Here is a 12,764-nt window from a genome sequence, read left to right as displayed (position 1 = left end):
CAATGATGTATAAGTTGTCCGAAGGTACAAATGTAAAATAATTAAGTTAGAACTAATCCCCCTATTCTTGCTTACATGTAGTAAACTACAATTGTTGATATTATTTCCAGAGTGTTACATAACGTTAATTATCAATTTAAATACAAATTGGTAGTTATAAAGGTTTGTAATCATTTGATTAACTAATTTGCTTCCTTTGACAACTTTATTGACTTATGAGTTTGAAAGTCTCATTGGTATCTTTCACACCCTTTTACCTGAACAAGTTAATTATAAAAACACTTCAATAAGTATAACCCCTGACTGATATATGACGGGATGACCTGTCAGACACATCCCTCTAGTCTAAGATATGCACGGTATAGATATTGCAACCTCCCTTACAACATGTACATCTTGAACATGCAATACTGTATAATTTAATTTAAAGTACTGGTTATGTACAATTCACCTCTTATGACTTTTCAATTGCCATGTATGATCTTAAAAATAGATCTTATAATTGTATTGAAATACGGGGTACATGTTTTTTCAATATTTATTTTAGAATTTTTCCACAAGCAGGACTCTTGGTGGCATTCACCAATAACTGATTAAAGAAATGATAGAAAAAGCTCTTGTAAAAATATTAAAAACCCATGAAACTATAGTCTTGAAAATGGGAAGGTATGGAAGAACCCACATTTTAATCTATCCAATTCCTTTAAACTGCTTACTGCACAACAGCACATGAATGATGATAAAAAAATGTTTTATTGGTGTAATTTATTCGCATTGTTTTATTAAAGTAGTACAAATTCTGAATGGCAGACTGAGTTGCAAAATTATATGTCTGATATATATCTGATAAGTATGAAAAAGATATAATTTGTCAAATTGTGATTGGTTGATTGTCTCTTGCTTAAGATAATTAATGTCCAGGGGCAAATACTTCATACATATATTAAGGATGAGAACAATTTAACTAGTAATACAATAGGTGGATTCTGGAAGTAGGCTGACCAGGATGGAGGACAGGATACTTGGACTGCCTCTGGAAATAGAAGGTTATGTTGGATAAGGGTAGAAATTTTACCTGGTAAAGTAATAGGATGCCTATATACTTCTCAAGGCTATAGTTGTTACAAAGGTTCTATATTACACAGATATTGCACTAATGTTAACCCAAACAATTCATCAGATTTAATGTATCAGTTCCAACTTGGTGTGGCTGTGTATTTAAACATCCTTCACAGCCAAACAGATGCCATGCCCTAGCCAGGTTTTAAATACCAAACTGGAGAAGTCCAGGGATGACTATATTTCTAAACCCATGTCAACTGTCAGGGTTTGCCATGTTTTAAAAAAAGCATTGTCTTTGAATGTTGTACAACAGTACCTTTATCATGTTTATGTCAAGTTGATTAAACTCCTGCTGTAATTTTAAAGTGACATAGGTAGAAATAACTTAGGGATGTTCGCTTCTCTGTTTCAAAATAATAAGCTTTTTATACGACCGCAAAAAAATTTTGTGGTCGTATATTGGTATGACGTTGGCGTCGTCGTCGTCGTCCGGCGTCGTCGTCCGAAGACACATTGGTTTTCGCACTCTAACTTTAGTTTAAGTGAATGGATCTTTTTGAAATTTGACCATAAGGTTAAATACCACAAAAGGAAGGTTGGGATTGATTTTGGGGGTTATGGTACCAACAGTTAAGGAATTAGGGGCCAAAAAGGGCCCAAAAATAAGCATTTTCTAGTTTCCAGACAATAACTGTGGAACGGTGTATGGATCTCTCTGAAATTATACTACAAGTTTCCATACCACAAAGGGATGGTTAGGATTTGCTTTGGGGGGTTATGGCTCAAACCGTTTAGGAATTAGGGGCAAAAAAGGGGGAAAAACAAGGTTGTCCTGGTTAATGGACAAATACTTTAGTACAAAACATAATTTAAAGCAGTGTAAGGGAGATAAATCAAATACATCATTGAAATTATCTCCCTTACACTGCTTTTAAATTATGTATAAAGTAATGGTTAATGAACAATAAAGATAATTTAAAACAGTGTAAGGGAGGTAATCCAAATACAACGTTTTGGTTACTTCCCTTACACTGCTTTTAAATTATGTGTAAAGAAATGCATATTTATAAAGGAAGACCAGTAAAAATATCTGCAAATGTTGCATCTTTTTTTTTTACAAAAATATCCATATGAAGGTCCAAAGGGTCCAAAATTAAACTTTGTTTGATTTTAGCAAAAATTGAATATATGAGGTTCTTTGATATGCTGAATCTAAACATGTATTTAGATTTTTGATTTTTGGCCCAGTTTTCAAGTTGGTCCAAATTGGGGTCCAAAATTAAACTTTGTTTGATTTCAACAAAAATTGAATATATGGGGTTCTTTGATATGCTAAATCTAACCATGTATTTAGATTTTTTATTTGTGGACCCCGTTATCAAATTGGTTCATATTGAGGTCAAAAGGGTCCAAAATTAAACTTTGTTTGATTTCATCTAAAATTGAATTATTGGGGTTCTTTGATATTCCAAATCTAACCGTGTATTTAGATTTTAAATTTTGGGTCCTGTTATTTAAATTGGTCTACATTAAGGTCCAAAGGGTCCAAAATTAAACTTAGTTTGATTTTAACAAAAATTGAATTCTTGGGGTTCTTTGATATGCTGAATCTAAACATGTGTTTAGATTTTTGATTATGGGCCCAGTTTTCAAGTTGGTCCAAATTGGGGTCCAAAATTAAACTTTGTTTGATTTTAACAAAAATTGAATATATGAGGTTCATTGATATGCTGAATCTAACCATGTATTTAGATTTTTGTCGAGCCTTCGACTTTAGTCGAAAAAGCGAGACATAGCGATCCTACATTCCGTCTGCGGCGTCGTCGTTGTCATCGGCGGCGTCCACAAATATTCACTCTGTGGTTAAAGTTTTTGAAATTTTAATAACTTTCTTAAACTATATTTGATTTCTACCAAACTTGGACAGAAGCTTGTTTATGATCATAAGATAGTATCCAGAAGTAAATTTTGTAAAAATAAAATTCCATTTTTTCCGTATTTTACTTATAAATGGACTTAGTTTTTCTGCCGGGAAATATTACATTCACTCTGTGGTTAAAGTTTTTAAAATTTTAATAACTTTCTTATACTATTTTGGATTTGTACCAAACTTGGACAGAAGCTTGTTTATGATCAAAAGCTAGTATCTAGAAGGAAATTTTGTAAAAAAAATAAATCCATTTTTTCCATTTTTTACTTTTAAATGGACTTAGGTTTTCTGCCAGGAAACAACACATTCACTCTGTGGTTAAAGTTTTTTAAATTTTAATAACTTTCTTATACTATTTTGGATTTGTACCAAACTTTGACAGAAGCTTGTTTATGATCAAATGCTAGTATCTAGAAGGAAATTTTGTTTTCTTCCAGTTAACATTACATTCATCAGTCTGCAGTTAAAGTTTTTAAACATTTATTAGATTCATAAACTATCCTGGCTTTTTACCAAACTTGGACAGAAGCTTCTTACAATCAAAAGATAGTATCAAGAGGAATATTTTTATTGATTTACTTCCTCATTTTTGTTGAGCCTGCGATTAACAGAAAAAGTAGGCGAGACACTGGGTTCCGCGGAACCCTTACGAATTTTTTATTTGTAGGCCCCGCTTTCAAATTGGTTCATATTGAGGTCAAAAGGGTCCAAAATTAAACTTTGTTTGATTTCATCAGAAATTGAATTATTGGGGTTCTTTGATATGCCAAATCTAACCGTGTTTTTAGATTTTTAACTTGGGTCCCTTTTTTTAAATTGGTCTTCATTGAGGTCCAAAGGGTCCAAAATTAAACTTAGTTTGATTTTAACAAAAATTGAATTCTTGGGGTTCTTTGATATGCTGAATCTAAACATGTGTTTAGATTTTTGATTATGGGCCCAGTTTTCAAGTTGGTCCAAGTTGGGGTCCAAAATTAAACTTTGTTTGATTTCAACAAAAATTGAATATATGGGGTTCTTTGATATGCTGAATCTATCCATGAATTTAGATGTTTTATTTGTGGGCCCCGCTATCAAATTGGTTCATATTGAGGTCAAAAGGGTCCAAAATTAAACTTTGTTTGATTTCATCAAAAATTGAATTATTGGGGTTCTTTGATATTCCAAATCTAACCGTGTATTTAGATTTTTAATTTTAAGTCCCGTTTTTTAAATTGGTCTACATTAAGGTCCAAAGGGTCCAAAATTAAACTTAGTTTGATTTTAGCAAAAATTGAATTCTTGGGGTTCTTTGATATGCTGAATCTAAACATGTGTTTAGATTTTTGATTATGGGCCCAGTTTTCAAGTTTGTCCAAGTTGGGGTCCAAAATTAAAATTTGTTTGATTTTAACAAAAATTGAATATATGGGGTTCTTTGATATGCTGAATCTAACCATGTGTTTTGATTTTGGACATTGGACCATAATAGGTAAATTAAAAAAAATTCAAATTCTTAGACCACATTCTTTTTGTGTCAGAAACCTATGCTGTGTCAAATATTTAATAACAATCCAAATTCAGAGCTGTATCAAGCTTGAATGTTGTGTCCATACTTGCCCCAACTGCTCAGGGTTCGACCTCTGCGGTCGTATCAAGCTGCGCCCCAGCGAAGCATTTTATTAAAAGACTGTTATAAATTGATAGTAAATAAATAAAGGAATTAAAAAAGAAGAAAAAAAATGAGGGGTTTGTGTGCTTGTTTTTGAGATATAAGCCATTGAAAATTTGGCGGGAAATGATTCTCTCTAGATTTTTCATACATTTAACATTGGCACCTTTTTTCTGTCTAAAAGTATGAAAAAATAACAAGGATTTATAAGGTTTTCAAAGATGGCATTTTAAACTATATTTAATCAAATTATGAAAAGAAAAGTAGGAGTTAGTGGGCAAAAATTTTTAATGGCACTACATGGATAAAACCAGAAGATTCCGAATATATGGCAAAAATTCAAAAACAAGAGGAGCGAACACCCTTAAATCAATTTTATTTATGTATCAAACTTTTCCTACAATACAGACGAAATGTACATAAGTGATTGTACATTTTTACATTAGAATTGTCTTCCCTTTGTGACCACCCCAAAAAAACCAACTAATTATGGCATTTGATATGTTTTACTTGTTTGAAAACATGTTAAGTAATTTAAGATTAAGTATTTTGAGCATTACAACATTGTACACATGTGCTTTCCAAGACCTAAATATATCCATTCTTATAATTTTCCCAAAGCCTTTCCTCAAAATTTCCTGTTTTAATGCAGTAACTGGTGCAGTATCCCATTAATATAACTGGTAGTAGTTAATACTGCAGCATCCCAATAATGTTTTTTCCTGGACTTAAATTTGTCCATTCTTTTCCAAAGCTTTTCTTAAAGTTTCCTGTATAAATATAATATATATATATATATATAACTAGTCTAGTAGTAGTTACTACTGGAGCGTCCCAATAATACTTATTCCAGACCTTAATTTTTCCTCTATGTTTGTTACTTTTCTAAAGCCTTCCTGAAAGTTTCCTGTATAAATGCAAAACCTTCACCACCATTCCAATAAATTTTATGATGTAAATTTTTTATTGCAGAGTGGTTTCTAATTTGAAGGTATCTTATATTGTTCAAATATGTTTATAGAATGAGATATATATATATAATGGGCAATTATTTTACCATAGATATATATTTGAAACTTAGATTGAAAAAAATATTCCTATGCAATGATTACAGTGTAGTTGAACATTCAAAGTATCTGTCAATATATTTCAGTTTTCTAAAATATTTGAAATGATTACAATTTGAAGAAAATCACTGTTTTAGCATGTTTAGCAATAATCAAATGCATGTCTACCAGGAAAATAACTCATAAATAAAAGATATGCATGTCAAAAAAGAGCATTAATATCATTATGCAAAAAATTCATGTACATATATCATAGTATCAGTCCTTGAACTGAATAATTATGGTAATTTAAATAATGTAATAATTGAAATATCGTTACTCATAATTCAGTGTTTTAGAAATGTTATGTAATTATTTTATCTGATACAATTGACATGGTTTTAATGTTTATTCAGAAACTTATGTGTACCATTGGAAATTTTAACCTTCAATCAATTAACTTGAGACATTATATTGTCACAAACCAAGAAAATTGGTACCATGTCACAAAAAAGTTAACATTAATGAGGGTGTGGATGGGGTTTACAGAATAGAGAATAATGGGCAAAAAGTGCAGAATAAAGGGCAATATATGTAAAGAATATAGAAAAATGAGCCTAAATGACAAAGAATAGAGAATAATGGAGTTCTAAAATATAAGGAATAGATAATAACAGTCAAAATTAATAAAGAATAGTGAAAAATGGTCTAAATAGTTACAAAATAAAGAAACGAAGTAACCCCATCCAGACACTCATTAATTAGATCTCCTTTCTTTTATAGAGTGACATCAGATGATGATGAGAGAGAATTAGATGATATTCCGTTAATGATAGGAGAGACAACATTTGACATGGATGATGAAAGCGATTCTCTTGTCAGACCAAAGCGACATCGACGTCCCAATCAGTCAAGGCTGAGTTTTTTCTTTGAAGGTTGCTGCGGTGTTTGTGCAAGGTAAAAAGGAACAGGGGCATTAAAGCCCAGCTTTGGCCTAAGAAAATAAAGATTTTAAGAACTATTTCAAATTTCCACATAATGTTTGGAAATGCATAATTTCAAAAAATATGAATAAATTACATAAGAATTTTGATTTTATGACGTCACAATAAAAATTGTACCAATTTCATGGAAAAAAAGAAACTGCTAAGTTGAAGCAGTTTTCTGTCATTATTTCCTTTATGGAAACATTGTGGGCAGGCAAGATAATTTAAGAGAAGCTATATTATAACTATTGACATATTCTAACCAAATATAAACTTAAGTTGTTTCCTCTGTGCGCTTATACTTTTTCAATATTATATATACCTAAAAATTGACATAAAACAAGGAAAATCAAGACATTTTACAAAATATGCACATTTTGTCATAGCTTGTTGCCATGGTAACTCATATGTGAATTTTGTTTTCATTTTCTGACCACCTTGTACCTTAGCGTAGTTTAGACAAATGTAAGAATATGTATGGTTACTTTTCAAATTGCACTAATATTTGGGCTAAATAAGGGCCTTATTTCCCCTACTCCTTTACAGTGTATTTTTGTCAACATATATTTGTTCTGCCTGACAGAAGTTCCCCTGGAAACTTTGTTATGGGCAATGTCATCCTATATGTTCTTGTTGGAACAAATATTCTATATCCTTTATTCCTTTAGGAACAAATACTGTAATTTTTGTTAAAGAGGAAATAATATTACAGAATATTTAATCCATAAAGAACTTATATTACGAAGGGACTTCTATTTCATGACACTTTTACAACAGTATCACACACAAACACACACATTTATATACAATAGTTTGATTCACAAACAAGTCACATGATTACACCAGAAATCTATGCATTGTTGGGATCAATAAAACTTTATCTGCCTGGAATATCAACTAAATGGTAATATTACCTTATGGGTTTTCACCAGGGTGAGAGAACAAAAGACAAAAGTTTAGTCGACTTTTTCAAGTGGAAATCTTCTAAAATGATTGCATTTGCTTAATTCTCGTAAGTGAAAAACAACGAAGATGAATAAAAAATGTCACATGATATGGATTTTTCATTCTGAATAAAAAGAAGTTTTTTTGCCAATATTATTGTCAAGTCTCAGAGTGGATTACATTACACTTTTTACTGTGATCATGCTATCAGTTTTTGGGGAAATCCTGAACAGATTCAATGCCTACAAAAATTTATAAATCTTGGTAGTATTCGGCTGTCAATATATGCATGCAAAAAAAAATGATTAATATGTTAATGTTTTTTATGTTTTTTGAGTAGCTACACATTACATACAAGTACATGATTGTGTAAACCAATATTTTTTGTGGAAAATGTAAAATTTTTAATTACTAGTTACTATTATCTTTAGATGTTGCCTGAAAGTTTGCAATAGAGAAAAGACCTATAAATCCAGAATTGTACCAATTGGTTTAGAACCAAGTAAAGATGAGAAATTTCCAAAGAATGTCATCAGAAATCAGAAATACAGCATAATCACCTTTATTCCAAAGGTACCAACCAAATAATTACATAAGTACAAAAGAGAGGGACAAAAAAATAGAATTTTCCAAAAATAATTTAAATCTTCAATCCTTTCGAAATAGAAATAGTTAATGTTCTTCTTTGTAAAAATTATGCAAATTTATAAAGAAAGAGTATGATGATGCAGTATGTTTAATGTTTTCAAGATTCTCATTGGTGTTGCCACTTTGACATCACAAAGTAGTCAAAATTTACATAGGATTGACTAGAAATTGATATTATACTTTTTTTTTTTTTTGGTTTAACTTAAGTTGAATTAAGTAACAGTCTTACCAAAAAAAATATTGAAATCACATCAACATATCTGCATGTACTGTAAATTCAGAAATTATTGCGATGTTTTTATTATTGCGAAAAATGCAACATGGTTATAATCGCAATAATTTAAACTCGCATTTTGAAATTTTTTATATAAATTAAACAGGATTTTTCTCAATATCGCAAAAATTAAAATCGCATTTTAGTCTAAAATGACAAAATCGCAATAATAAATGCACGCAATAATTTCTGAATTTACAGTATTACATATTTTGCAAAAAATATTTTTTGCTTTTTTCAGTGTCAAGTTTTTTTCATAATAAATTTCAAAAAATATTGAAGCAGGCCATTTGTTGTTCAGAAATATTTGTTTTTTAAAGTTTCACTACTAAATTACTATTCTTTATATTCATATATATCTTTTATCAGTATTGGTGCACAAATCTTAAAACTTGCATGAATTTCTAGGTTATCGGATACTTATTAAGTTTACTGGTTTATAGTTTTCTTAATACTTAATTATATATATATAAATATATTCACTGGAAACATATAATATATGATTTTATAAATTCTTTTTTATATCTTTTTCAGGTTTTATTTGAGCAGTTCAAGTTTTTCCTGAATTTGTACTTTCTGGTTATGGCTACATCACAGTTTATACCTGCCATTAGGATTGGTTATCTGTACACCTACTGGGGACCACTGGTAAGATCAGTCATAACTGTCCTAGGCCACACCAGCTCATTTTTTTGGTAACATTCTTAATGAGAAATTTTCATCATGAGCATATTAATGCACTCTTCTGGATATGCTTTTAATTTCATTTCAGACAAAAAAAAAAATTCAAAATTGTATTGATGTGACCTTCTGTGTATGTTTAAAGCTTATTTAGAAACAAGTATTTTTTTCAAAAAAGTATATGTGTGCCTTCTGTGTATGCATTTAGCTTATTTTGTAACAACTATTAATTTCAAAATCATATCTGTGTGGCCTTTTGTGTATGCTTTTAGTTTACTTTGAGACGAGTATTGTTTTCAAAATCATATTGGTGTGACCTGCATATGCTATAAGCTTATGTTTGGGACAAGTATTGTATTCAAAATAGTATTAGTGTGGCCTTCTGTGTATGTTTAAGATTACGTTAAGACAAGTATTGTTTCCAAAATCGTATTGATGTGGTCTTCTGTATATGCTATTAGCCTATAACTTTCAGTCAAATTTGCAACAGCATACTATTTATGTAAATTCAAACACCTATAGACAATTTAGATTTTCAAGTATCAGTACATATACCAGGCAAAAGGAAAGAATTTGTGTTGTGCAAACATTAAGGTCCAAATTATCAAAAAGTGTCCATCAAAATCAAAATAAGGAAAACTAATCTATATTTAGTCTCTTCAATTGGTTAGTATTTATTAGCTCACCTGGCCCAAAGGGCCAAGTGAGCTTTTCTCATCACTTGGTGTCTGTTGTCCGTCGTCGTTAACTTTTACAAAAATCTTCTCCTCTGAAACTACTGGGCCAAAATTAACCAAACTTGGCCACAATCATCATTGGGGTATCTAGTTTAAAAAATGTGTCCGGTGACCCGGCCAAGCAACCAAGATGGCCGCCATGACTAAAAATAGAACATAGGGATAAAATGTAGATTTTGGCTTATATCTCTGAAACCAAAGCATTTAGAGCAAATCTGACAGAGGGTAAAATTGTTTATCAGGTCAAGATCTATCTGCCCTGAAATTTTCAGATGAATCGGACAACCCGTTGTTGGGTTGCTGTCCCTGAATTGGTAATTTTAAGGAAATTTTTCCGTTTTTGGTTATTATCTTGAATATTATTATAGATAGAGATAAACTGTAAACAGCAATAATGTTCAGCAAAGTAAGATCTACAAATAAGTCAACTTGACCAAAATGGTCAGTTGACCCCTTAAGGAGTTATTGCCCTTTATAGTCAATTTTTAACCATTTTTCGTAAATTTTTGTAATCTTTTACAAAAATCTTCTCCTCTGAAACTACTAAGACAAATTTAACCAAACTTGTCCACAATCATCATTAGGGTATCTAGTTTAAAAAATGTGTCCGATGACCCCGCCCGTGAACCAAGATGGCCGACATGGCTAAAAAATAGTACATAGGGTAACATGCAGTTTTTGGCTCATATCTTTGAAACCAAAGCATTTAGTGCAGGATAAAATTGTTTATTAGGTTAAGATCTATCTGCCCTGAAATTTTCAGACCAATCAGGCAACACGTTGTTGGGTTGCTGCCCCTGAATTGGTAATTTTAAGAAATATTATGCAGCTTTTGGTTATTATCTTGAATATTATTATAGATAGAGATAAACTGTAAACAGCAATAATGTACAGCAAAGTTAGATCTACAAATAAGTCAACATGACCAAAATTGTCAATTGACCCCTAAAGGAGTTATTGCCCTTTATAGTCAATTTTTTACAATTTTCATAAATTTTGTAAATTTTTGTAAATTTTTACAAAATATTTTCCACTGTAACTACCGGGCCAAGTTCATTATAGATAGAGATAATAGTAAGGAGCAAGAATGTTCAGTAAAGTAAGATCTACAAACACATCACCATCACCAAAACACAATTTTGTCATGAATCCATCTGTGTCCTTTGTTTAATATGCACATAGACCAAGGTGAGCGACACAGGCTCTTTAGAGCCTCTAGTTATTATTATACCCCCGCTTTAAAAAAGTGGGGTATACTGTTTTACCTCTGTCTGTTATTAGGTATGAACATATGTGTTTTTGATTTTCAGGAATTGATAGTACATGCTTGAGGAACAAAATATAGAGAGGCCTTGCACGATAAAATATACAATATTTATGGAATTTGTGATATTTACAATGTATAATCACAAGTAGAGAAACCTTTCATATATTTGACTGATTTGTGATATTTGTGATCATCACATATTCTTACACCTTACACTTGTAATATTTATTTTTTAAGGGCTTTGTGATATTTGTGACAATGTGTAGGGAGGCTCTAGATGATTACAGAAGATACAGAAGAGATAAAGAAGCAAATTCACAGAAATATAAAAAGTTGACGAGAGATGGACTCATAACCATTCCAAGTTCAGATATCAAAGTTGGGGATCTTATTCAGGTCGAAAAGGTAATACAGTTTTGTAGCATAAATTCAGTTATTTGTGGAATTATTTATTTTATGAATAGAGGCAAGCAATGAATATTATTAGTGATTGATTAATTGATTGTAAGTTAACATTCAGTGGCAAATATTTCATGTTTGATAATGACTTTTTTTATTATTTGTGTGATATTTATTTTAACTATACACACAAATTTTTTATATGGCTAGCTCGCAATGTCTACAAGACATACAAACCTTCTAAGACATTATTCTGACTCTAGAATGACCAGTCCTTTGCTCTTTCTTCTAAATGTCACTTGTTTTGGTGGAGGTACAGCAAATATCAAGTTTAAAGTCTTTAATTTGAACCAGGTTGGGGTTAAACCCAAAACAACTGCACTGTAGACTGATGGTTTCCATAAGACTGTCAATTTGTTATATTTCGTATGTGTAAATTGTAAAGTCATAATTTGATGGACAAGGCAAATTGTCTACTCAAAAATTGGTATATTCAAAAAGAAAATAAACTATATAATAAAAGATATGCATAAAAGGATATAGTTCAACCAGTATATTCTAATGAGTTTGTCCTTTAAAATCTTTAGTACAATATTGTAAAATGTCCTTTAATAGAATGGGAAAGAATTATAATTAGATGTCAAAATATATATTCTTTACTGAACTCATCTTTTAATGTAACAAACTTTGCCCAAATTTCTTAATTAACAGATTTAACTTTGTAGTCTGATGCAGATGACAGATGCAGATGACAGATATTATCTTTTACAGAAGGTATATGTCATAATTATAATTTTTATCTGCGAAATTTATATTCTAAAGGACCAGCGTGTGCCAGCTGATATGATATTTGTTAGAACTACAGAGAAACAAGGTGCATGTTTTATAAGGACAGACCAGTTAGATGGAGAGACAGACTGGAAACTCAAATTAGCCATACAGAATACTCAGAGACTTATCTCTAATGTGGTATGTCAATGAAAAAAAAAAATTATTGAATATATAATGATGCTAATAGCATTTTATTCATCTTTGTCTTTTTTTCTTAAAAGATTCCATTTTACAAAATGTATGAACAAATTTACAAAATTTTTCAGAAAGAGCTTATGTTGATATGGAAACCGACAGCAAACCAACA

The 12,764-nt window shown here is 30.8% G+C and overlaps 1 protein-coding gene across 1 annotated transcript in view; it reads left to right on the top strand.

The window, feature by feature from the left end:
• The window catches only part of LOC127702955 (probable phospholipid-transporting ATPase IIB), a 43,032-nt gene that overhangs the window by 2,673 nt on the left and 27,595 nt on the right, over window positions 1–12,764 (top strand). Inside the window, exons 2-6 of the mRNA XM_052207282.1 lie at window positions 6,473–6,646; window positions 8,052–8,193; window positions 9,077–9,190; window positions 11,465–11,632; window positions 12,449–12,595. Coding sequence (XP_052063242.1) covers window positions 6,473–6,646; window positions 8,052–8,193; window positions 9,077–9,190; window positions 11,465–11,632; window positions 12,449–12,595 — 745 coding nt within the window. The remainder of the gene's footprint in view (window positions 1–6,472; window positions 6,647–8,051; window positions 8,194–9,076; window positions 9,191–11,464; window positions 11,633–12,448; window positions 12,596–12,764) is intronic.

Source organism: Mytilus californianus, unplaced genomic scaffold (assembly GCF_021869535.1).
Source record: "Mytilus californianus isolate M0D057914Y unplaced genomic scaffold, xbMytCali1.0.p SCAF_5, whole genome shotgun sequence".
Lineage (NCBI taxonomy): Eukaryota > Metazoa > Mollusca > Bivalvia > Mytilida > Mytilidae > Mytilus > Mytilus californianus.
The sequence above is the reverse complement of the archived record's forward strand: the minus strand, read 5'-3'. Positions and strand labels throughout refer to the sequence as shown.